This window comes from Oncorhynchus masou, chromosome 29, assembly GCF_036934945.1.
Source record: "Oncorhynchus masou masou isolate Uvic2021 chromosome 29, UVic_Omas_1.1, whole genome shotgun sequence".
NCBI classification, from domain to species: domain Eukaryota; kingdom Metazoa; phylum Chordata; class Actinopteri; order Salmoniformes; family Salmonidae; genus Oncorhynchus; species Oncorhynchus masou.
Genome location: NC_088240.1, coordinates 98958596 through 98982848, shown reverse-complemented (window position 1 = coordinate 98982848; position 24253 = coordinate 98958596). Strand labels below are relative to the sequence as shown.

General features: G+C 40.1%; 1 protein-coding gene across 1 annotated transcript; it reads left to right on the top strand.

The window, feature by feature from the left end:
* Window positions 1-634: 634 nt before the first annotated feature.
* LOC135521380 (protein NDRG1-like) lies at window positions 635-22946 on the top strand. Its single transcript, XM_064947282.1, has 11 exons — window positions 635-661; window positions 8063-8165; window positions 8485-8605; window positions 11002-11064; window positions 13124-13184; window positions 13875-13961; window positions 14795-14851; window positions 15455-15621; window positions 18479-18578; window positions 20405-20492; window positions 22738-22946. The coding sequence occupies exons 1-11, from the start codon at window positions 650-652 to the stop codon at window positions 22944-22946; spliced, it is 1068 nt and encodes a 355-aa protein (XP_064803354.1). The 5' UTR covers window positions 635-649.
* Window positions 22947-24253: the final 1307 nt, after the last annotated feature.

Here is a 24253-nt window from a genome sequence, read left to right as displayed (position 1 = left end):
AGGGTGCCATTTGTCTCGCTGCCCCAGGACATGAACAGTTTGTGGTGAGGAGTTTATGACATGTGAATGATTAAAACGGCGAGGAGTAAATTGTGATTGTTGTGATGTAACCCTCTCACATGTTGTATTCAACCTGTAAATCTGGGTTAGAGTGATACCCATGGAGAGGCTTAGCATACATAGGCTTACCAGTTCTTTCATAACCCCCCTATAGTTGTATTAATCTGAACAGTATTAAAATACAGCCTACTGTAGGCTATGCACTTATATTTTGACTTGTTTACCCCCTCTCCTTTTTTTTCTTGCATTGAGCACCACATATTTGAAGTAAAATACACAATTGGGCAGGCTATAAAATCCAAACTAGAAACCAGTCATATGATTAAAAAACACTAGGTCATCATGATGATGCTTGCTATAAATAACCTAGGGTAATTGTCTAGGGATTTGCCTTTCATTTGAACTGTCAGACCATGATGACCGTTATGACAACCAGATATTCCAAACTCTTTGTGACATCTGAATGAAATGTGTTTATTAGGCTATGTGTCATAGTCAGAGTTGCCAAGGAAACAATTGAGGAAGTTAAGAATCTTGGTGCCTTTTCGATTTTCAACCAACACATCTGTACCACCATCGACTGAGCGTCATGTCTAGGAAGGTGGGTATGTGTCACTGAGGTATAAAGCACGGGTATGCGTATTTATGTGATTTTGAGATGATGTGGTATTGACAGTAAGTAGTGATGATGGGTCCTTCGCGAACGGCTCTTTTTGAACGGATCTTATTGGAAAGAGCCGTTATTTTGGCTCCCTGATTTGCATACTGCTTTTTGAGCTCAAAACAACATTTTCTGCAGAAAAGGTTATCTAAAGACGGCGAATCTTCACTGCAAAAACAATACATATTCAGGATAGCGCGTCAATCGGGTTATTTTTTTTACAGGCCAACCGGTTATTCTTGTTACAGGCCATCTAATAATTTGGCCAGGTAAAAATGTATTTGAACGCGCATTTCACGATCTGACATAATAGTAACCTACCTTTTGGGCTTTACATTGGATATTCGCACCTTTTTCTTGGGTCTAGGTCGTTTTTGAAGCATTTTGAACGAAGAGCTGTTTGAGAGATAACTGAACCGGCTCTTTTACGTAAACCGAGACAAATGAGCCAGCTCACTGAAAAGACTCGGAATGCCCATCACTTGCAGGAGGTCTCTCATGCGCTGGAAATCCTTTGCGCGCTCACACGTGGGCAAAGGTTGACAAACTTCAGGACGTGTAGTAGGCCACCCTTTTAGCTAATTCATAAAAGAAACCCAGTGTAAATAAATACATTTGCTGTAATCTGTTCACTGATACACTGACACATATGGTCCGCTGCATCATGGCAAATGTTACCTGGACAGATACTGCTTGATGATTCCGTTTGTTGACCATGGCAAATAAGCCTACAGAAGCGTTACAGAATAATGCAGCCAATGTAATACCTAAATCCCCACTGTATAACAAATCCAATAGCTTTGCTATCGATTTAAAATGTGAAATTGATGTTTTTTTTTATATGTTGGTTGTTTTACTTAGGGTTTGTCCCAAACTGCACCCTATTACCTACGTAGTGCACTACTTTTGACCAGAGACCGCTTGGTCCTGGTCAAAAGTAGTGCACTACATAGGTAATAGAGACCATTTGGCCCTGGTCAAAAGTAGTGCACTACATGGTGAATAGAGACCATTTGGTCCTGGTAAAAACTAGTGCACTATATAGGGAATAGGGTGCCAGTTGGGAAGCAACATGAGTTTCTTGTGCAACTTTTCTTTTTCATTCAACAGGGTGCTCATCAACATCAACAGGCTTCTCAGCAGATCCCCTCTTTGATGGAGCTGGATGAGGTTGACCTGGAGGAAAATGAGGCGCAGGTCAACGTTAACCCACTTCCTGTGAGTCGTTTAGTTGTTTATACACCTGGAAAGTTCTGGTTATCAGTTTGGATTAAATGGTGTACAAGTCATTCAAAATACATAGGCAGGAATCAAACATTCAGAACAATTATATACAGTGCCTTGCGAAAGTATTCGGACCCCCTTGAACTTTGCGACCTTTTGCCACATTTCAGGCTTCAAACATAAAGATATAAAACTGTATTTTTTTGTGAAGAATCAACAACAAGTGGGACACAATCATGAAGTGGAACGACATTTATTGGATATTTCAAACTTTTTTAACAAATCAAAAACTGAAAAATTGGGCGTGCAAAATTATTCAGCCCCTTTACTTTCAGTGCAGCAAACTCTCTCCATAAGTTCAGTGAGGATCTCTGAATGATCCAATGTTGACCTAAATGACTAATGATGATAAATACAATCCACCTGTGTGTAATCAAGTCTCCTTATAAATGCACCTGCACTGTGATAGTCTCAGAGGTCCGTTAAAAGCGCAGAGAGCATCATGAAGAACGAGGAACACACCAGGCAGGTCCGAGATACTGTTGTGAAGAAGTTTAAAGCCGGATTTGGATACAAAAAGATTTCCCAAGCTGTAAACATCCCAAGGAGCACTGTGTAAGCGATAATATTGAAATGGAAGGAGTATCAGACCACTGCAAATCTACCAAGACCTGGCCGTCCCTCTAAACTTTCAGCTCATACAAGGAGAAGACTGATCAGAGATGCAGCCAAGAGGCCCATGATCACTCTGGATGAACTGCAGAGATCTACAGCTGAGGTGGGAGACTCTGTCCATAGGACAACAATCAGTCGTATATTGCACAAATCTGGCCTTTATGGAAGAGTGGAAAGAAGAAAGCCATTTCTTAAAGATATCCATAAAAAGTGTTGTTTAAAGTTTGCCACAAGCCACCTGGGAGACACACCAAACATGTGGAAGAAGGTGCTCTGGTCAGATGAAACCAAAATTGAACTTTTTGGCAACAATGCAAAACGTTATGTTTGGCGTAAAAGCAACACAGCTCATCGCGCTGAACACACCATCCCCACTGTCAAACATGGTGGTGGCAGCATCATGGTTTGGGCAGGGACAGGGAAGATGGTTAAAATTGATGGGAAGATGGATGGAGCCAAATACAGGACCATTCTGGAAGAAAACCTGATGGAGTCTGCAAAAGACCTGAGACTGGGACGGAGATTTGTCTTCCAACAAGACAATGATCCAAAACATAAAGCAAAATCTACAATGGAATGGTTCAAAAATAAACATATCCAGGTGTTAGAATGGCCAAGTCAAAGTCCAGACCTGAATCCAATCGAGAATATGTGGAAAGAACTGAAAACTGCTGTTCACAAATGCTCTCCATCCAACCTCACTGAGCTCGAGCTGTTTTGTAAGGAGGAATGGGAAAAAATTTCAGTCTCTCGATGTGCAAAACTGATAGAGACATACCCCAAGCGACTTACAGCTGTAATCGCAGCAAAAGGTGGCGCTACAAAGTATTAACTTAAGGGGGCTGAATAATTTTGCACGCCCAATTTTTCAGTTTTTGATTTGTTAAAAAAGTTTGAAATATCCAATAAATGTCGTTCCACTTCATGATTGAGTCCCACTTGTTGTTGATTCTTCACAAAAAATTACAGTTTTATATCTTTATGTTTGAAGCCTGAAATGTGGCAAAAGGTCGCAAAGTTCAAGGGGGCCGAATACTTTCGCAAGGCACTGTAGGGTGCCATTTGGGACGAAACCTGAAGTTACTTAAAACCATACTGTTGCAGATTATACAAATATCTCATATGTTACCCTATGCCCTTTCTAGCGCATGCCTTTTGACCAGGGCCAATGGTGCTCTGGTCAAATGTTGTACTCTCTAGGTTACCATTTAGGATAGACTCTTATCTTTTTCTGTTGATGGCATTTTTGATAAAACAGAGTTGAACAACTCACTCCAACAAGTTGATTTATGATGCTGTAGTCAGTGGTTAATGAGATGTTGTTTTGTCCTTCAGGGGCTGACAGGGGCGGTTACTAGACTTATGGTCGGCTTTAGGGTACGTATCAACGTCTAAAACCCATGTATTTACATCATAACAGCTGCAAGGTAACAATGCACCAGTTACTCACTACAGTATGTAACTACCATGTAGATACACAGGTTATTACACACAATGTAAAGTAGGACTAATTCATAAAGAGAAAACCCTGTGCAGAGCAGTGTATCTTGAGATTCAGGTGCTGGTTTTGGCGTTGATGCAGGTTACCTATTTTACCATTATTTAACTTTGGCAAGTCAGTTAAGAACAAATTCTTATTTTCAATGACGGCCTGGGAACGACAGATTTTTACATTGTCAGCTCGGGGATTCGATCTTGTAACCTTTAAGTTACAAGTCCAACGCACTAACCACTAGGCTACCCTGCCGCCCTAGTATTCTGAATGTACTGGGTGAGGTAGAAGCTAACACAGGAGCAGGTGCCTGGTTAGAGGACAAGGATAAGGAGAGAGACTTGAGGCTGCGTTTTAGAGAGTCTATGCCTCCGTTTATAATAATCCATTCAGTTTCCATTACTGACTTGTTTGTGTGGTTGGATACTGTGAGGCCCAGATAACAGAATACAAGGATAAACGCAGGAGATGTCACGGTTTTCTGTATGCGAAAGAGAGTCGGACCAAAATGCGGCGTGGCTATTGTGATTCATGTTTAATGAAAACAATGGAAACACTAATCAAATACAAAAAACAACAAACAATACACGAAAACCGAAACTAACACACGACAGAAATAAGGACATAAGGACAATCACCCACCACAACAGGACCAAGCGGCGTGGTAACGGGCAGCAGCAGGAGCAGCGAAATAAGGATTTCTGGACTTGGGAGGAAATCCTCGACGGTAAAGGACCCTGGGTACAGCCTGGAGAATATCGCCGCCCCAAAGAAGAGCTGGATGCGGAGAAGGCGGAGAGGCGCTGGTATGAGGAGGCAGCACGGCGGCGTGGATGGAAGCCCGAGAGTCAGCCCCAAGAATGTATTGGGGGGGGCTCACAGGAAGTATGGCGAAGCCAGGTAGGAGACCTGCGTCAACTTCCTGTGGTTACCGGGGGGCTAGAGAGACCAGGCAGGCACCGTGTTATGCTGTGAAGCGCACGGTGTCCCCAGTGCGGGTGCATAGCCCGGCGCGATACATTCCAGCTCCGCGTATCGGCCGGGCTAGAGTGAGCGTCGAGCCAAATGCCATGAAGCCGGCTCTACGCATCTGGTCCCCAGTGCGTCTCCTTGGGCCGGCTTACATGGCACCAGCCTTGCGCATGGTGTCCCCGGTTCGCCTGCATAGCCCAGTGCGGGCTATTCCACCTCGCCACACTGGCAGAGTGACCGGGAGTATTCAACCAGGTAAGGTTGGGCAGGCTCGGTGCTCAAGAGCTCCAGTGCGCCTGCACGGTCCGGTCTACCCTGTACCACCTCCACGCACCAGCCCTCCGGTGGCAGCTCCCCGCACCAGGCTTCCTGTGCGTGTCCTCGGCCCAGTACCACCAGTGCCAGCACCACGCATCAGGCCTACAGTGCGCCTCGCCTCTCCAGCGCTGCCAGAGCCTTCCTCCTCTCCAGCGCTGCTGGAGTCTCCCGCCTGTTTAGCGCTGCCAAAGCCTTCCGCCTCTACAGCGCTGTCGGAGTCTCCCGCCTGTTTAGCGCTGCCAAAGCCTTCCGCCTCTCCAGCGCTGCCAGAGCCTTCCTCCTCTCCAGCGCTGCCGGAGTCTCCCGCCTGTTTGGTGCTGCCAAAGCCTTCCGCCTCTACAGCGCTGTCGGAGTCTCCCGCCTGTTTAGCGCTGCCAGAGACTTCCTCCTCTCCAGCGCTGCCGGAGTCTCCCGCCTGTTTAGTGCTGCCAAAGCCTTCCGCCTCTACAGCGCTGTCGGAGTCTCCCGCCTGTTTAGCGCTGCCAGAGACTTCCTCCTCTCCAGCGCTGCCGGAGTCTCCCGCCTGTTTAGTGCTGCCAAAGCCTTCCGCCTCTACAGCGCTGTCGGAGTCTCCCGCCTGTTTAGCGCTGCCAGAGCCTTCCTCCTCTACAGCGCTGCTGGAGTCTCCTGCCTGTTCAGCGCAGCCAGAGCTGCCAGTCTGCATGGAGCAGCCAGAGCCTCGGTTTTTTTAATGACTGCCTTGCCTGGTTCACCAACTACTTTGCAGACAGAGTTCAGTGTGTCAAATCGTAGGGCATGTTGTCCGGTCCTCTGGCAGTCTCTATGGGGGTGCCACAGGGTTCAATTCTCGGGCCGACTCTTTTCTCTGTATATATCAATGATGTTGCTCATGCTGCGGGCGATTCCCTGATCCACCTCTACGCAGACAACACCATTCTGTATACTTCTGGCCCTTCCTTGGACACTGTGCTATATCACCCCCGTGCTATCTAACCTACTATACATTTACTACTATATATTCACTACTATATATTTACTACTATACATTTAATACTATACATTTACTACTATATATTTACTACTATACATTTACTACTACGTATATATTTACTACTATATATTTACAACTATACATTTACTACTATATATTTACTACTATACATTTACTACTATACATTTACTACAATACATTTACAACTATATATTTACTACTACACATTTACTACTATATATTTACTACTATATATTCACTACTATACATTTACTGCTATACATTTACTACTATATATTTACTACTATACATTTACTACTACGTATATATTTACTACTATACATTTACTACTATATATTTACTACTATACATTTACTACTACGTATATATTTACTACTATACATTTACTACTACACATTTACTACTACGTATATATTTACTACTATATATTTACTACTATACATTTACTACTATATATTTACTACTATATATTTACTACTATACATTTACAACTATACATTTACTACTATATATTTACTACTATACATTTACTACTATACATTTACTACAATACATTTACAACTATATATTTACTACTACACATTTACTACTATATATTTACTACTATATATTCACTACTATACATTTACTGCTATACATTTACTACTATATATTTACTACTATACATTTACTACTACGTATATATTTACTACTATACATTTACTACTATAGATTTACTACTATAGATTTACTACTATAGATTTACTACTATACATTTACTACAATATATTTACTACTATACATTTACTACTACATATTTACTACTATATATTTACTACTATACATTTACTACTATATATTTACTACTATACATTTACTACTACATATATATTTACTACTACACATTTACTACAATACATTTACTACTACACATTTACTACTACGTATATATTTACTACTATATATTTACTACTATACATTTACTACTATATATTTACTACTATATATTTACTACTATACATTTACTACAATACATTTACTACTACGTATATATTCACTACTATATATTTACTACTATATATTTACTACAATACATTTACTACTATATATTTACTACTACACATTTACTACAATACATTTACTACAATACATTTACTACTACACATTTACTACTATATATTTACTACTATATATTTACTACTATACATTTACTACAATACATTTACTACTATATATTTACTACTATACATTTACTACAATACATTTACTACTATACATTTACTACTCTACATTTACTACTATGTATAGTATAACAGTTGTTTCCATCTTTTTAAAGATTTTCTTCTTTAATGTGCCCAATATGTAAAATTCTACTACTCCACCTTAATGCCTCAGATATTTTAGAAATGTCATTACACACTGGTCTGGAAGTACTATTTTATTAACTTCTTTGGACTTGACCTTAAACCAGAAAGGGGGCATGGCATGCTTAACATCAGTGGTTCCCAACACGGGGTACTAGGACCCCTGGGGCTACTTGGCCTATCCACAGAGGTTGCTTGAAAAGCTTACTGGTAAAATGCACAAAGGTACATCAAGGGTACTCCGGGCAAAGCAACATTCAGTTGGTGGTACAGTAACTGAAAAGGGTTGGGAACAGTTATAGTTGTGGGGTTTGTGTAAACCAGTTGTTTTGCCACGGCAGGAGGATGACGTGGAGACTCAGTTTGGACGGGTCCACTGCACCATGAAGGGGGTTCCCAAGGGCAGTCGCCCCGTCATCATGACCTTCCACGATATTGGACTGAACTGTATGTTTTGTTGTTGTTGTGAGAGACCTCTGTCTGGGCAATCCAGTTGGTCTTAAGTTTACTTTATTGTTATTGTGCACATCTGGCAGCTAAGAGATAAGTTCCATTCCACATTGATATGCATCTAAACCAGTGAGAGCACAGCCCTTTGATGACAAACAGAACTTTCAACAAATGACTTGTTTTTTAATGTGTTCATTCAGACTTGCATGTCATGATCTGTATACAGTCCCATATGGTTGTTCAATTCAATGTCCATTTCAAAACCCCATTTAGGAGCACTTTGCTGAACTTGTCTTATATTCTCCTGTGTGTCTAGACAAGTCGTGCTTCAACCCCCTGTTCAGCCACGAGGACATGCAGGAGATCATGAGACACTTTGCAGTGTGCCACGTTGATGCCCCTGGGCAGCATGAGGGTGCCTCCACTCTCTCCACAGAGTGAGTGACCAGTGCCAACTTCAATTAGCAGCATGAATTTGTGCCTTGCAGGCGGGTTATTGAGTTGAAGATTCTCTGGTGGTTGTAGTCCTCAGTGTACCATGAAATTGATTAGAAACAAATTAGTCAGATCCAAGGATTTCACATGGCACAGATCCCATCTGATCTAGTCCCATCTATTGTTAGTCTTAGTGGACACTGGGATCTAGTCCCATCTATTGTTAGTGAACACTGGGATCTAGTCTCATCTGTTGTTAGTTAACACTGGGATCTACTGTAGTCCCATCTGTTGTTAGTGGACACTGGGATCTAGTCCCATCTGTTGTTAGTGTTGGCAGTTGATGTTATTCTTCAATAACACAAACAACAAAGCAAATCAGGGCGAGAATAATAGGTTTATTTGAGAAGGACAAATCAACCTGTTATGCTGGGAGTTAGATGTTCAGTCTCCCCTGTCCTCAGCTTTTCGCCACTGAACAAAGGAACAGGATGCCATTTATAACCCCCCACCCCCCCCCCCACCCCAGCCTAGGTTGGTTGACCAATCAGAAGTCCTTGCAGTACAACTTGGCCAAAGGCCAAATAACAAGTATCCTGCTCCCAACTCAATGTACAGACCAATGAAAGCGTGTACCTCTGAGTTCAGGAGTGATATTCCACAGATTCTAAACAGATGTTGAACTGAAAAACTAACTCTTATTGATCGTTAACTCTAGTCCTTTCGTCCTCTGCTTTGTGTATTTATCTTCAAAATTGTCTTAGATTGGTGAACACTGGGATCTAATCCCATCTGTTGTTAGTGTTAGTGGACACTGGGATCTAGTCCCATCTGTTGTTAGTGGACAATGAGATCTAATCCCATCTGTTGTGAGTGAACACTGAGATCTAGTCTCATTTCGTTGTTAGTGAACACTGGCATCTAGTCCCATCTGTTGTTTGTGTTTGTGGACACTTGGACCTAGTCCCATCTGTTGTTAGTGGAGACTGGGATCTAGTCCCATCTGTTGTTAGTGTTAGTGGACACTGGGATCTAGTCCCATCTGTTGTTAGTGAACACTGGGATCTAGTCCCATCTGTTGTTAGTGGAGACTGGAATCTAGTCCCATCTGTTGTTAGTGGACACTGGGTTTTAGTCCCATCTGTTGTTAGTGTTAGTGGACACTGGGATCTAGTCACATCTGTTGTTAGTGAACACTGGGATCTAGTCCCATCTGTTGTTAGTGAACACTGGGATCTAGTCCCATCTGTTGTTAGTGGAGACTGGGATCTAGTCCCATCTGTTGTTAGTGTTAGTGGACACTGGGATCTAGTCCCATCTGTTGTTAGTGAACACTGGGATCTAGTCCCATCTGTTGTTAGTGAACACTGGGATCTAGTCCCATCTGTTGTTAGTGAACACTGGGATCTAGTCCCATCTGTTGTTAGTGAAAACTGGGATCTAGTCCCATCTGTTGTTAGTGAACACTGGGATCTAGTCCCATCTGTTGTTAGTGGACACTGGGATCTAGTCCCATCTGTTGTTAGTGTTTGTGGACACTTGGGCCTAGTCCCATCTGTTGTTAGTGAACACTGGGATCTTGTCCCATCTGTTGTTAGTGGAGACTGGGATCTAGTCCCATCTGTTGTTAGTGTTAGTGGACACTGGGATCTAGTCCCATCTGTTGTTAGTGAACACTGGGATCTAGTCCCATCTGTTGTTAGTGGAGACTGGAATCTAGTCCCATCTGTTGTTAGTGGACACTGGGTTTTAGTCCCATCTGTTGTTAGTGGACACTGGGTTTTAGTCCCATCTGTTGTTAGTGTTAGTGGACACTGGGATCTAGTCCCATCTGTTGTTAGTGGACACTTGGATCTAGTCCCATCTGTTGTTAGTGGACACTGGGATCTAGTCCCATCTGTTGTTAGTGGACAATGGGATCTCGTCCCATCTGTTGTTAGTGTTAGTGGATATCAGGACTAAGAGCAGCTGCCTGCCATGCTATTCCACATGGCACCTGGCCCACAAGACTCTTAAACAGTCAACATCGGGGACTGAGTCACTCCTAGGCTACTGTAGGTCACTCTACATGAATGTGGAGGTAGTAGAATGTTTCCAGTGAGAAAATAGATCATATCCACAGGGTTGAAAGACAATGACAAGGCACCAACAGATAACAAATGGATGATACATTCATTTGAAACATGTCAACAACAACAACATGTTTGAGAGACAAGTTTGGCACAATAACATTATGTCTGCATCCTAAATGGCACCCTATTCCCTTTACAGTGCCCTACTTGTAAGTAGTGCACAATATAGGGAATAGGTTGCCATTTGGGACACATTCATGACTTGTTTTGTGTTAGTGATGATGAGGAGCACTTGAGGTAACTTGTTTTCTGGTCTTCCGCTGCAGGTACACCTACCCCTCTATGGACCAGCTCTCTGAGATTCTCCCTCAGGTCCTCAAGCACTTTCGGTAAATCCCAGATCAACGTTTATTTGTCACATACACAGTTTACAGCAGGTATAAACGGTGCAGGTAAATGTGTACTGGCAAGCTGCCTCAACAGTGCAGTACAAATATCAACATAAACATGATTTAAAATATATGTATATTTACACTACCGTTCAAAGGTTTGGGGTCACTTATACATTTCCTTGCATTTTTTTGTCCATTAAATTAACATCAAATTGATCAGAAATACAATGTAGACATTGTTAATGTTGTAAATGACTGTTGTAGCTGGAAATGGCAGAGATTTTTATGGAATATCTACATTGGCGAACAGAGGACCATTATCAGCAACCATCAGTCCTGTGTTCCAATGGCACGTTGTGTTAGCTAATCCAAGTTTATCATTTGGGCGGCAGGGTAGCCTAGTGGTTAGAGCATTGGACTAGTAACCGAAAGGTTGCAAGTTCAAATCCCCGAGCTGACAAGGTACAAAATCTGTCGTTCTGCCCCTAAACAGGCAGTTAACCCACTGTTCCTAGGCTGTTATTGAAAATAAGAATTTGTTCTTAACTGACTTGCCTAGTAAAATAAAGGTTAAAGAAAAAAAATGCATTAGAAAACCCTTTTGCAGTTATGTTAGCACAGCTGAAAACTGTCGTGCTTATTAAACAAGCAATAAAACTGGCCGCCTTTAGACAAGTTGAGTATCTGGAGCATCAGCATTTGTGGGTTCACTTACAGGCTCAAAATGGCCAGAAACAAAGAACTTTCTTCTGAAACTCGTCAGTCTATTTTTGTTCTGAGAAATCATAAAATGTATTTATTACATTTACATTTACATTTAAGTCATTTGGCAGACGCTCTTATCCAGAGCGACTTACAAATTGGTGAATTCACCTTATGACATCCAGTGGAACAGCCACTTTACAATAGTGACAGCCACTTTACAATTTATATAGCCCTTCTTACATCAGCTTATATATCAAAGTGCTGTACAGAAACCCAGCCTAAAACCCCAAACAGCAAGCAATGCAGGCGTAAAAGCACGGCTATAAATGAAGGCTATTCCATGCAAGAAATTGCCAAGAAACTGAAGATCTCGTACAACGCTGTGTACGTCCCGGAGTCGCCTCTTCACTGTTGACGTTGAGACTGGTGTTTTGCGGGTACTATTTAATGAAGCTGCCAGTTGAGGACTTGTGAGGCATCTGTTTCTCAAACTAGACACTCTAATGTACTTGTCCTCTTGCTCAGTTGTGCACCGGGGCCTCCCACTCCTCTTTCTATTCTGGTTAGGGCCAGTTTGCGCTGTTCTGTGAAGGGAATAGTACACAACGTTGTACGAGATCTTCAAATTTCTTGACAATTTCTCGCATGGAATAGCCTTCATTTCTCAGAACAAGAATAGATTGACGAGTTTCAAAAGAAAGGACTTTGTTTCTGGCCATTTTGAGCCTGTAATCAAACCCGCTGATGCTCCAGATACTCAACTAGTCTAAAGAAGGACAGTTTTATTTCTTCTTTAATCAGAAAAAGAGTTTTCAGCTTTGCTAACATAACTGCAAAACTGTTTTCTAATGATCAATTAGCCTTTTAAAATGATAAACTTGGATTAGCTAACACAACGTGCCATTGGAACACAAGAGTGATGGTTGCTGATAATGGGCCTCTGTACGCCTACAGTATGAAAATATTCCATAAAAAATAATCCGTTTCCTGCTACAATAGTCATTTACAACATTAACAATATCTACACTGTATTTATGATCAATTGATGTTATTTTAAAGGACAAAAAAATGTGATTTTCTTTCAAAAAACAAAGACATTTCTAAGCGACCCCTAACTCTTGAACAGTAGTGTATATTTAACCAGGCAAGATTTTGCTTATGATTGATTTGTTTTACCATTGAGAAACAGTTGTTTTAATAAATGCTTTCAAGTGTTATCCTCCTGGATCAAAAGACATTTATTATGTGGATAACTAAATATAAATTAATTAAAATAAATTTGAAGAGGTTTATATCCTCTTATTATTAGAAGCTTCAAACTCCCATCAAACCTCTTATTGTTTCCTTTCAGGTTTAAGAGTGTCATTGGACTGGGCAGTGGTGCTGGTGCCTACATCCTCGCTAGATTTGCTGTGAGTGGATTTTGTTGCTGTTGAACTTTTTTTGTTTTGTTAAATTGAGCAGCTAAACTAGGATTTAAACCTAGTAAAAGTCCTTCAACATACCACAGTGTTGATACTGATAACATAATCTTGATAATTGTTATAGCCAAGCAAATCAAATCAAATTGTATTGGTCACATACACATGGTTAGCAGATGTTATTGCGAGTGTAGCGAAATGCTTGTGCTTCTAGTTCCAACCGTGCAGCAATATCTAACATGTAATCTGACAATTCCACTACCTAATACACACAAATCTAAGTTAAGGAATGAAATAAGAATATATACATATAAATATATGGATGAGCGATGACAGAGCGCATAGGCAAGATGCAATAGATGGTTTAAAATAAAGTATATACATATGAGATGAGTAATGCAAGATATGTTAACATTATTAAAGTGGCATTATTAAAGTGTCTTTTGGAATGTTCGTTTGTTTGTACACATCTACACTGTTCTGTACTGACACTGAATAACCTGTGTGATGGTTGTCATCGAGTTAGACGAACCCCTGAAACAATGAAGCTCATAGTAGATATCACAACAAAGTTCATCTTGTTGTGATAAGTGTTTGTGTCATTTCCTGCTCTCTGAATCCTAAATATGTCCCAAATGGGTTGTGCTATGTTCTTCATTGCTTTATTCTTCCTGTCTACAGCTGAACCATCCAGATAAGGTTGAGGGACTTGTCCTCATCAATATCAATGCACGTGCCGAGAGCGTGATAGATTCACTTACACACAAGGTAGCATAGCATAGCATAACTAACATAGCATAGCATGACTAACATAAGATAACATAATTAACATAGCATAACATAGCATAACTAACATAACAGAGCATAGCATAACTAGCATAGCATAACTAACATAGCATAACTAACATAACAGAGCATAGCATAACTAGCATAGCATAACTAACATAGCATAACTAACATAACATAGCATAGCATAACTAGCATAGCATAACATAGCATAACTAACATAGCATAACTAACATAACATAGCACAGCATAACTAACAGAGCAAAGCATACCATAGCATAATTAACAGAACATAGCATAACTAGCATAACATAACATAGCAAAATGAACATAACTAACATAGCATAGCATAGCATAACTAACAAAGTTAAGTTAAGTGCTTTTGAAAATGTAAATAAAAGAATATGCAAGATCTGTATTTGTTTTGTATTATTTTTAAGACCCTCCAACATAACAATCCACATTGTGGTGGGTCTTTCAGGCTAACATAACAATCCACATTGTGGTGGGTCTTTCAGGCTAACATAACAATCCATATTGTGGTGGGTCTTTCAGGCTAACATAACAATCCACATTGTGGTGGGTCTTTCAGGCTAACATAACAATCCACATTGTGGTGGGTCTTTCAGGCTAACATAACAATCCACATTGTCTTTTAGGCTAAGCTCATGGTGACATGCTGATTTACTCTGATAGAGTTCAATTCTTAGGGGATCATGTATAAATATGCTTTAATGTCCTTTGTGTTTGATCAGAGCCTGGCTTGGAGGAGCCTGCACACACCACTGTAAACTCCCAACTCTCTCTCTGTTCAGATGACTGGCTGGATCCAAGCACTTCCTGATCATGTTCTAAACCACATGTTTGGAAAGGTAAGGGTTAGATAGAAACAGGAACTATAGTAGCACTAACACCTTAATGACTATTTCTGTTTAATCTACTACACTACAACCACTGACAGTCCATATGGAATTTTTATTTTATTTTTTATTTTACTAGGCAAGTCAGTTAAGAACAAATACTTATTTTCAATGACGGCCTAGGAACAGTGGGTTAACTGCCTGTTCAGGGGCAGAACGACAGATTTGTACCTTGTCAGCTCGGGGGTTTGAACTTGCAACCTTTCGGTTATTAGTCCAACGCTCTAACCACTAGGCTACCCTGCCGCCCCAAAGAGCAACATATTGTTTTGAAACATCCTAAAGATGTAGCTTTGTTCAATAAACTGTCAATATAAGACTTCTGTCCCCCTCTGGATGCTACAGTATATGCATGATTATGAATGATACAATTACATTTATATTTAACTAGCTATGAATTGTTGTGAAACATCAACCCTTTGTTATGGATGTTTATAGTCAGTGTCATAACACATTACGTGTGTATTATAAGGCATTATAAACTATGTTATAATGCATTATAAGTATGTACATCATAGAAAGCGTTACCATGGAGATTTGTTCTTTGCGCCACAGGAGGAGATCCAGAACAACCCTGATCTGATCGCCACATACCGCAACCACATCACCAATGATGTCAACCAGTCCAACCTGGCCCAGTTCTTCAAGTCCTACCAGAGCCGCAGGGGCCTGGAGATGGAGAGGCCTGTCCCAGGGAGAAACATTAACGCCAGAACTCTGCAGTACGTCACACGGACCGACTCAGCATCAGGACCCTGACTCCACCTGGCCACATGACCTGACCAGGGAAAACTCAGGGCCCTAGCCACTCATGACTGTTTCAGTTATGATATTGACTACGAGTACTAGTTATGATATTGACTATGAGTATTAGTTATGATATTGACTACGAGTACTAGTTATGATTTTGACTACGAATACTAGTTATGATATTGACTACGAATACTAGTTATGATATTGACTACGAGTACTAGTTATGATATTGACTACGAATACTAGTTATGATATTGACTACGAGTACTAGTTATGATATTGACTACGAGTACTAGTTATGATATTGACTACGAGTACTAGTTATGATATTGACTACGAGTACTAGTTATGATATTGACTACGAGTACTAGTTATGATATTGACTACGAAAGTACTAGTTATGATATTGACTACGAGTACTAGTTATGATATTGACTACGAGTACTAGTTATGATATTGACTACGAGTACTAGTTATGATATTGACTACGAGTACTAGTTATGATATTGACTACGAGTACTAGTTATGATTTTGACTGAGTATTAGTTATGATTTTGACTATGAGTATTAGTTATGATATTGACTATGAGTATTAGTTATGATATTGACTATAAGTATTAGTTATGATTTTTACTATAAGTATTAGTTATGATATTGACTATGAGTATTAGTTATGATATTGACTATGAGTATTAGTTATGATATTGACTATGAGTACTAGTTATGATATTGACTATGAGTATTAGTTATGATATTGACTATGAGTATTAGTTATGATATTGACTATGAGTATTAGTTATGATTTTGACTATGAGTATTAGTTATGATATTAACTATGAGCATTATTAGTTATGATATTGACTATGAGTATTAGTTATGATTTTGACTATGAGTATTAGTTATGATATTAACTATGAGCATTATTAGTTATGATATTGACTATGAGTATTAGTTATGATTTTGACTATGAGTATTAGTTATGATTTTGACTATGAGTATTAGTTATGATTTTGACTATAAGTATTAGTTATGATATTGACTATGAGTATTAGTTATGATATTGACTATGAGTATTAGTTATGATATTGACTATGAGTACTAGTTATGATATTGACTATGAGTACTAGTTATGATATTGACTATGAGTACTAGTTATGATATTGACTATGAGTACTAGTTATGATATTGACTATGAGTATTAGTTATGATATTGACTATGAGTATTAGTTATGATATTGACTATAAGTATTAGTTATGATTTTGACTATGAGTATTAGTTATGATTTTGACTATGAGTATTAGTTATGATTTTGACTATGAGTATTAGTTATGATATTGACTATGAGTATTAGTTATGATATTGACTATGAGTATTAGTTATGATATTGACTATGAGTATTAGTTATGATATTAACTATGAGCATTATTAGTTATGATATTGACTATGAGTATTAGTTATGATTTTGACTATGAGTATTAGTTATGATATTAACTATGAGCATTATTAGTTATGATATTGACTATGAGTATTATTTATGATATTGACTATGAGTATTAGTTATGATATTGACTATGAGTACTAGTTATGATATTGACTATGAGTATTAGTTATGATTTTGACTATGAGTATTAGTTATGATATTGACTATGAGTATTAGTTATGATATTGACTATGAGTATTAGTTATGATATTAACTATGAGTATTAGTTATGATATTGACTATGAGTATTAGTTATGATATTGACTATGAGTATTAGTTATGATATTAACTATGAGTATTAGTTATGATATTGACTATGAGTATTAGTTATGATATTGACTATGAGTATTAGTTATGATATTGACTATGAGTATTAGTTATGATATTAACTATGAGCATTATTAGTTATGATATTGACTATGAGTATTAGTTATGATTTTGACTATGAGTATTAGTTATGATATTAACTATGAGCATTATTAGTTATGATATTGACTATGAGTATTAGTTATGATTTTGACTGAGTATTAGTTATGATTTTGACTATGAGTATTAGTTATGATTTTGACTATGAGTATTAGTTATGATATTGACTATGAGTATTAGTTATGATATTGACTATGAGCATTATTAGTTATGATATTGACTATGAGTATTATTTATGATATTGACTATGAGTATTAGTTATGATATTGACTATGAGTACTAGTTATGATATTGACTATGAGTATTAGTTATGATTTTGACTATGAGTATTAGTTATGATATTGACTATGAGTATTAGTTATGATATTGACTATGAGTATTAGTTATGATATTGACTATGAGTATTAGTTATGATTTTGACTATGAGTATTAGTTATGATATTGACTATGAATATTAGTTATGATATTGACTATAAGTATTAGTTATGATATTGACTATGAGTATTAGTTATGATATTGACTATGAGTATTAGTTATGATATTGACTATGAGTATTAGTTATGATTTTGACTATGAGTATTAGTTATGATATCGACTATGAGTATTAGTTATGATATTGACTATGAGTATTAGTTATGATATTGACTATGAGTATTCGTTATGATATTGACTATGAGTATTAGTTATGATTTTGACTATGAGTATTAGTTATGATATTGACTATGAGTATTAGTTATGATATTGACTATTAGTATTAGTTATGATATTGACTATGAGTATTAGTTATGATATTGACTATGAGTATTAGTTATGATATTGACTATGAGTATTAGTTATGATATTGACTATGAGTATTAGTTATGATATTAACTATGAGCATTATTAGTTAAGTAGCTAATTCATCTGCTGACTCCTGCAGGTGTCCTGCTCTGTTGGTGGTGGGAGACAGCTCCCCTGCAGTCGAGGCTGTGGTCGAGAGCAACGCAAAGCTCAACCCAACACAGACCACACTGCTCAAGGTGAGTTTAATGTGTGGCTCAGACAGATGTAACAATTCATATTACTGTCAAAAGTACTTTGTAAGTAAAGATTCGCAACCACAATGTCATTGAACATCCAAGAACAATACAGTGCCTTGCGAAAGTATTCGGCCCCCTTGAACTTTGCGACCTTTTGCCACATTTCAGGCTTCAAACATAAAGATATAAAACTGTATTTTTTTGTGAAGAATCAACAACAAGTGGGACACAATCATGAAGTGGAACGACATTTATTGGATATTTCAAACTTTTTTTTAACAAATCAAAAACTGAAAAATTGGGTGTGCAAAATTATACAGCCCCCTTAAGTTAATACTTTGTAGCGCCACCTTTTGCTGCGATTACAGCTGTAAGTCACTTGGGGTATGTCTCTATCAGTTTTGCACATCGAGAGACTGAAATGTTTTCCCATTCCTCCTTGCAAAACAGCTCGAGCTCAGTGAGGTTGGATGGAGAGCATTTGTGAACAGCAGTTTTCAGTTCTTTCCACAGATTCTCGATTGGATTCAGGTCTGGACTTTGACTTGGCCATTCTAACACCTGGATATGTTTATTTTTGAACCATTCCATTGTAGATTTTGCTTTATGTTTTGGATCATTGTCTTGTTGGAAGACAAATCTCCGTCCCAGTCTCAGGTCTTTTGCAGACTCCATCAGGTTTTCTTCCAGAATGGTCCTGTATTTGGCTCCATCCATCCTCCCATCAATTTTAACCATCTTCCCTGTCCCTGCTGAAGAAAAGCAGGCCCAAACCATGATGCTGCCACCACCATGTTTGACAGTGGGGATGGTGTGTTCAGGGTGATGAGCTGTGTTGCTTTTACGCCAAACATAACGTTTTGCATTGTTGCCAAAAAGTTCAATTTTGGATTCATCTGACCAGAGCACCTTCTTCCACATGTTTGGTGTGTCTTCCAGGTGGCTTGTGGCAAACTTTAAATGACACTTTTTATGGATATCTTTAAGAAATGGCTTTCTTCTTGCCACTCTTCCATAAAGGCCAGATTTGTTCAATATACGACTGATTGTTGTCCTATGGACAGAGTCTCCCACCTCAGCTGTAGATCTCTGCAGTTCATCCAGAGTGATCATGGGCCTCTTGGCTGCATCTCTGATCAGTCTTCTCCTTGTATGAGCTGAAAGTGTAGAGGGACGGCCAGGTCTTGGTAGATTTGCAGTGGTCTGATACTCCTTCCATTTCAATATTATCGCTTGCACAGTGCTCCTTGGGATGTTTAAAGCTTGGGAAATATTTTTGTATCCAAATCCGGCTTTAAACTTCTTCACAACAGTATCTCGGACCTGCCTGGTGTGTTCCTTGTTCTTCATGATGCTCTCTGCGCTTTTAATGGAACTCTGAGACTATCACAGTGCAGGTGCATTTATACGGAGACTTGATTACACACAGGTGGATTGTATTTATCATCATTAGTCATTTAGGTCAACATTGGATCATTCAGGGATCCTCACTGAACTTCTGGAGAGAGTTTGCTTCACTGAAAGTAAAGGGGCTGAATAATTTTGCACGCCCATTTTTTCAGTTTTTGATTTGTTAAAAAAAAGTTTGAAATATCCAATAAATGTCGTTCCACTTCATGATTGTGTCCCACTTGTTGTTGATTCTTCACAAAAAAATACAGTTTTATATCTTTATGTTTGAAGCCTGAAATGTGGCAAAAGGTTGCAAAGTTCAAGGGGGCCGAATACTTTCGCAAGGCACTGTACATGTGATTGATAATGAGAAAGGGTTGTTATGATCAAATGAGGGTTGGTTGGCCAATGATCTTTTGTCTCTGTCCAATCAGATGGCTGACTGTGGAGGACTTCCCCAGGTGAGTCAGCCTGGCAAACTGACAGAGGCCTTCAAGTACTTCATCCAGGGCATGGGTTACAGTAAGTATCATGGGTTACAGTAAGTATCGTGGGTTACAGTAAGTATCATGGGTTACAGTAAGTATCGTGGGTTACAGTAAGTATCGTGGGTTACAGTAAATATCATGGGTTACAGTAAATATCGTGGGTTACAGTAAGTATCATGGGTTACAGTAAGTATCGTGGGTTACAGTAAGTATCGTGGGTTACAGTAAGTATGGTGGGTTACAGTAAGTATCATGGGTTACAGTAAGTATCGTGGGTTACAGTAAGTATCGTGGGTTACAGTAAGTATCGTGGGTTACAGTAAGTATCGTGGGTTACAGTAAGTATCATGGGTACAGTAAGTATCATGGGTACAGTAAGTATCGTGGGTTACAGTAAGTATCGTGGGTTACAGTAAGTATCATGGGTTACAGTAAGTATCATGGGTACAGTAAGTATCGTGGGTTACAGTAAGTATCATGGGTTACAGTAAGTATCGTGGGTTACAGTAAGTATCATGAGTTACAGTAAGTATCATGGGTACAGTAAGTATCATGGGTTAGAGTAAGTATCGTGGGTTACAGTAAGTATCATGGGTTACAGTAAGTATCGTGGGTTACAGTAAGTATCGTGGGTTACAGTAAGTATCGTGGGTTACAGTAAGTATCGTGGGTTACAGTAAGTATCGTGGGTTACAGTAAGTATCATGGGTTACAGTAAGTATCGTGGGTTACAGTAAGTATCATGAGTTACAGTAAGTATCATGGGTACAGTAAGTATCATGGGTTAGAGTAAGTATCGTGGGTTACAGTAAGTATCATGGGTTACAGTAAGTATCGTGGGTTACAGTAAGTATCGTGGGTTACAGTAAGTATGGTGGGTTACAGTAAGTATGGTGGGTTACAGTAAGTATCATGGGTTACAGTAAGTATCGTGGGTTACAGTAAGAATCGTGGGTTACAGTAAATATCATGGGTTACAGTAAGTATCATGGGTTACAGTAAGTATCATGGTTACAGTAAGTATCATGTGTACAGTAAGTATCGTGGGTTACAGTAAGTATCGTGGGTTACAGTAAGTATCGTGGGTTACAGTAAGTATCATGGGTTACAGTAAGTACCGTGGGTTACAGTAAGTATCATGGGTTACAGTAAGTACCGTGGGTTACAGTAAGTATCGTGGGTTACAGTAAGTATCGTGGGTTACAGTAAGTATCATGGGTTACAGTAAGTATCGTGGTTTACAGTAAGTATCGTGGGTTACAGTAAGTATGGTGGGTTACAGTAAGTATGGTGGGTTACAGTAAGTATCATGGGTTACAGTAAGTATCACGGGTTACAGTAAGAATCGTGGGTTACAGTAAATATCGTGGGTTACAGTAAGTATCGTGGGTTACAGTAAGTATCATGGGTTACAGTAAGTATCGTGGGTTACAGTAAGTATCATGGGTTACAGTAAGTATCATGGGTTACAGTAAGTATCATGGGTTACAGTAAGTATCATGGGTACAGTAAGTATCATGGGTTACAGTAAGTATCATGGGTTACAGTAAGTATCATGGGTTACAGTAAGTATCGTGGGTTACAGTAAGTATCGTGGGTTACAGTAAGTATCGTGGGTTACAGTAAGTATCGTGGGTTACAGTAAGTATCGTAACACACATTTCCACTATCCCTGCACCTAAACACACGTTTCCACTATCCCTGCACCCAAACACACAATGTTTCCACTATCCCTGCACCCAAACACACAATGTTTCCACTATCCCTGCACCCAAACACACAATGTTTCTACATTATCCCAAACACACGTTTCCACTTCACAGAAGCTGTCGTTGTCATGTGCTGAGAGAAAACTGAAGAACAATAACTAAAATGTAGCTACCAGCCTCCGAGTGTACCCAGAGACTATTCACTTTCTATGACAGTGCTTCTCATTGGTGTCCATCCTCCACTAAGACTAGGGGCTCTATTCAAACGGTGTCGCTGAAGTGTTAGAAATGTAACGGTTGAGGCGACGTACTGTGTGTAGCATTTACCGTGAGTGCCGTCTCTGCATTGCATCTCAATCACGCTGTAACACGGAATTTCCGCGATACGGATTGAATAGAGCCCTCAGGCTCTGGTCAAAGCAATACACTATATAGGGAATAGGGTGGACGTGACAATTACATTGATGGAAGCTACACTCTATCTGCAATATTAAAGCTGATCTACCCCCTGAACATTAAAAAAAATATGTATGCTATGCTAGTTATGCTAGCTAGTTATCCTTCTCTTAGTGTCCTCAGCCAGCATGACCAGACTGGTGAGGTCCCGCACCGCCTCAGGCTCCAGCATCGCCTCCTGCGACAGCAGCAGGAGCCGCTCTCACACCAACGACCACCAGCCCGCCCGGGAGCACACCGACGTGTCCATGGAGAATGTCTCCAACAGCACCGTAGATCAGACCGTTGTCGTGTCCAGCAGCAAGACTGAGGACGTCTGCTAGTGCCCTGGTCACTGAAAGGTCATAGGTTGTCTCCCTATTTCCTTTATAGTGCACTACTTTTGACTATGTGGGAAATAGGGAGCCATTTGGGACACAACCTCATAACCCCTGTCCTGTCTACCCTACTGCCTGTGTTGCTGCTGACAACAAACCTTATAACCCCTGTCCTGTCTACCCTACTGCCTGTGTTGCTGCTGACAACGAACCTCATAACCCCTGTCCTGTCTACCCTACTGCCTGTGTTGCTGCTGACAACAAACCTCATAACCCCGGTCCCTACTGCCTGTGTTGCTGCTGACAACGAACCTCATAACCCCTGTCCCGTCCTGTCCCTACTGCCTGTGTTGCTGCTGACAACAAACCTCATAACCCCTGTCCCTACTGCCTGTGTTGCTGCTGACAACGAACCTCATAACCCCGGTCCCTACTGCCTGTGTTGCTGCTGACAACGAACCTCATAACCCCGGTCCCTACTGCCTGTGTTGCTGCTGACAACGAACCTCATAACCCCGGTCCCTACTGCCTGTGTTGCTGCTGACAACGAACCTCATAACCCCGGTCCCTACTGCCTGTGTTGCTGCTGACAACGAACCTCATAACCCCGGTCCCTACTGCCTGTGTTGCTGCTGACAACGAACCTCATAACCCCGGTCCCTACTGCCTGTGTTGCTGCTGACAACGAACCTCATAACCCCGGTCCCTACTGCCTGTGTTGCTGCTGACAACAAACCTCATAACCCCTGTCCCTACTGCCTTTGCTGCTGACAACAAACCTCATAACCCCTGTCCTGTCCTGTCCCTACTGCCTGTGTTGCTGCTGACAACAAACCTTATAACCCCTGTCCTGTCCCTACTGCCTGTGTTGCTGCTGACAACAAACCTCATAACCCCTGTCCTGTCCTGTCCCTACTGCCTGTGTTGCTGCTGACAACAAACCTTATAACCCCTGTCCTGTCCCTACTGCCTGTGTTGCTGCTGACAACAAACCTCATAACCCCTGTCCCTACTGCCTGTGTTGCTGCTGACAACGAACCTCATAACCCCTGTCCTGTCCCTACTGCCAGTGTTGCTGCTGACAATGAACCTCATAACCCCTGTCCCTACTGCCTGTGTTGCTGCTGACAATAAACCACAACATACGGCTATGATAGACTGTCCTCGGCCTATGCTCTGTTCTCACTGCATTGTGGGTAATAAGAGTTTATACCCAACGGTTGTCATACTGTATGTCATTTGGGTGATATGTAATCTGTATGGATGTTCCTCTGTGGAAATAGTATCTCTGATATTTATTGTTAGAATGTAAC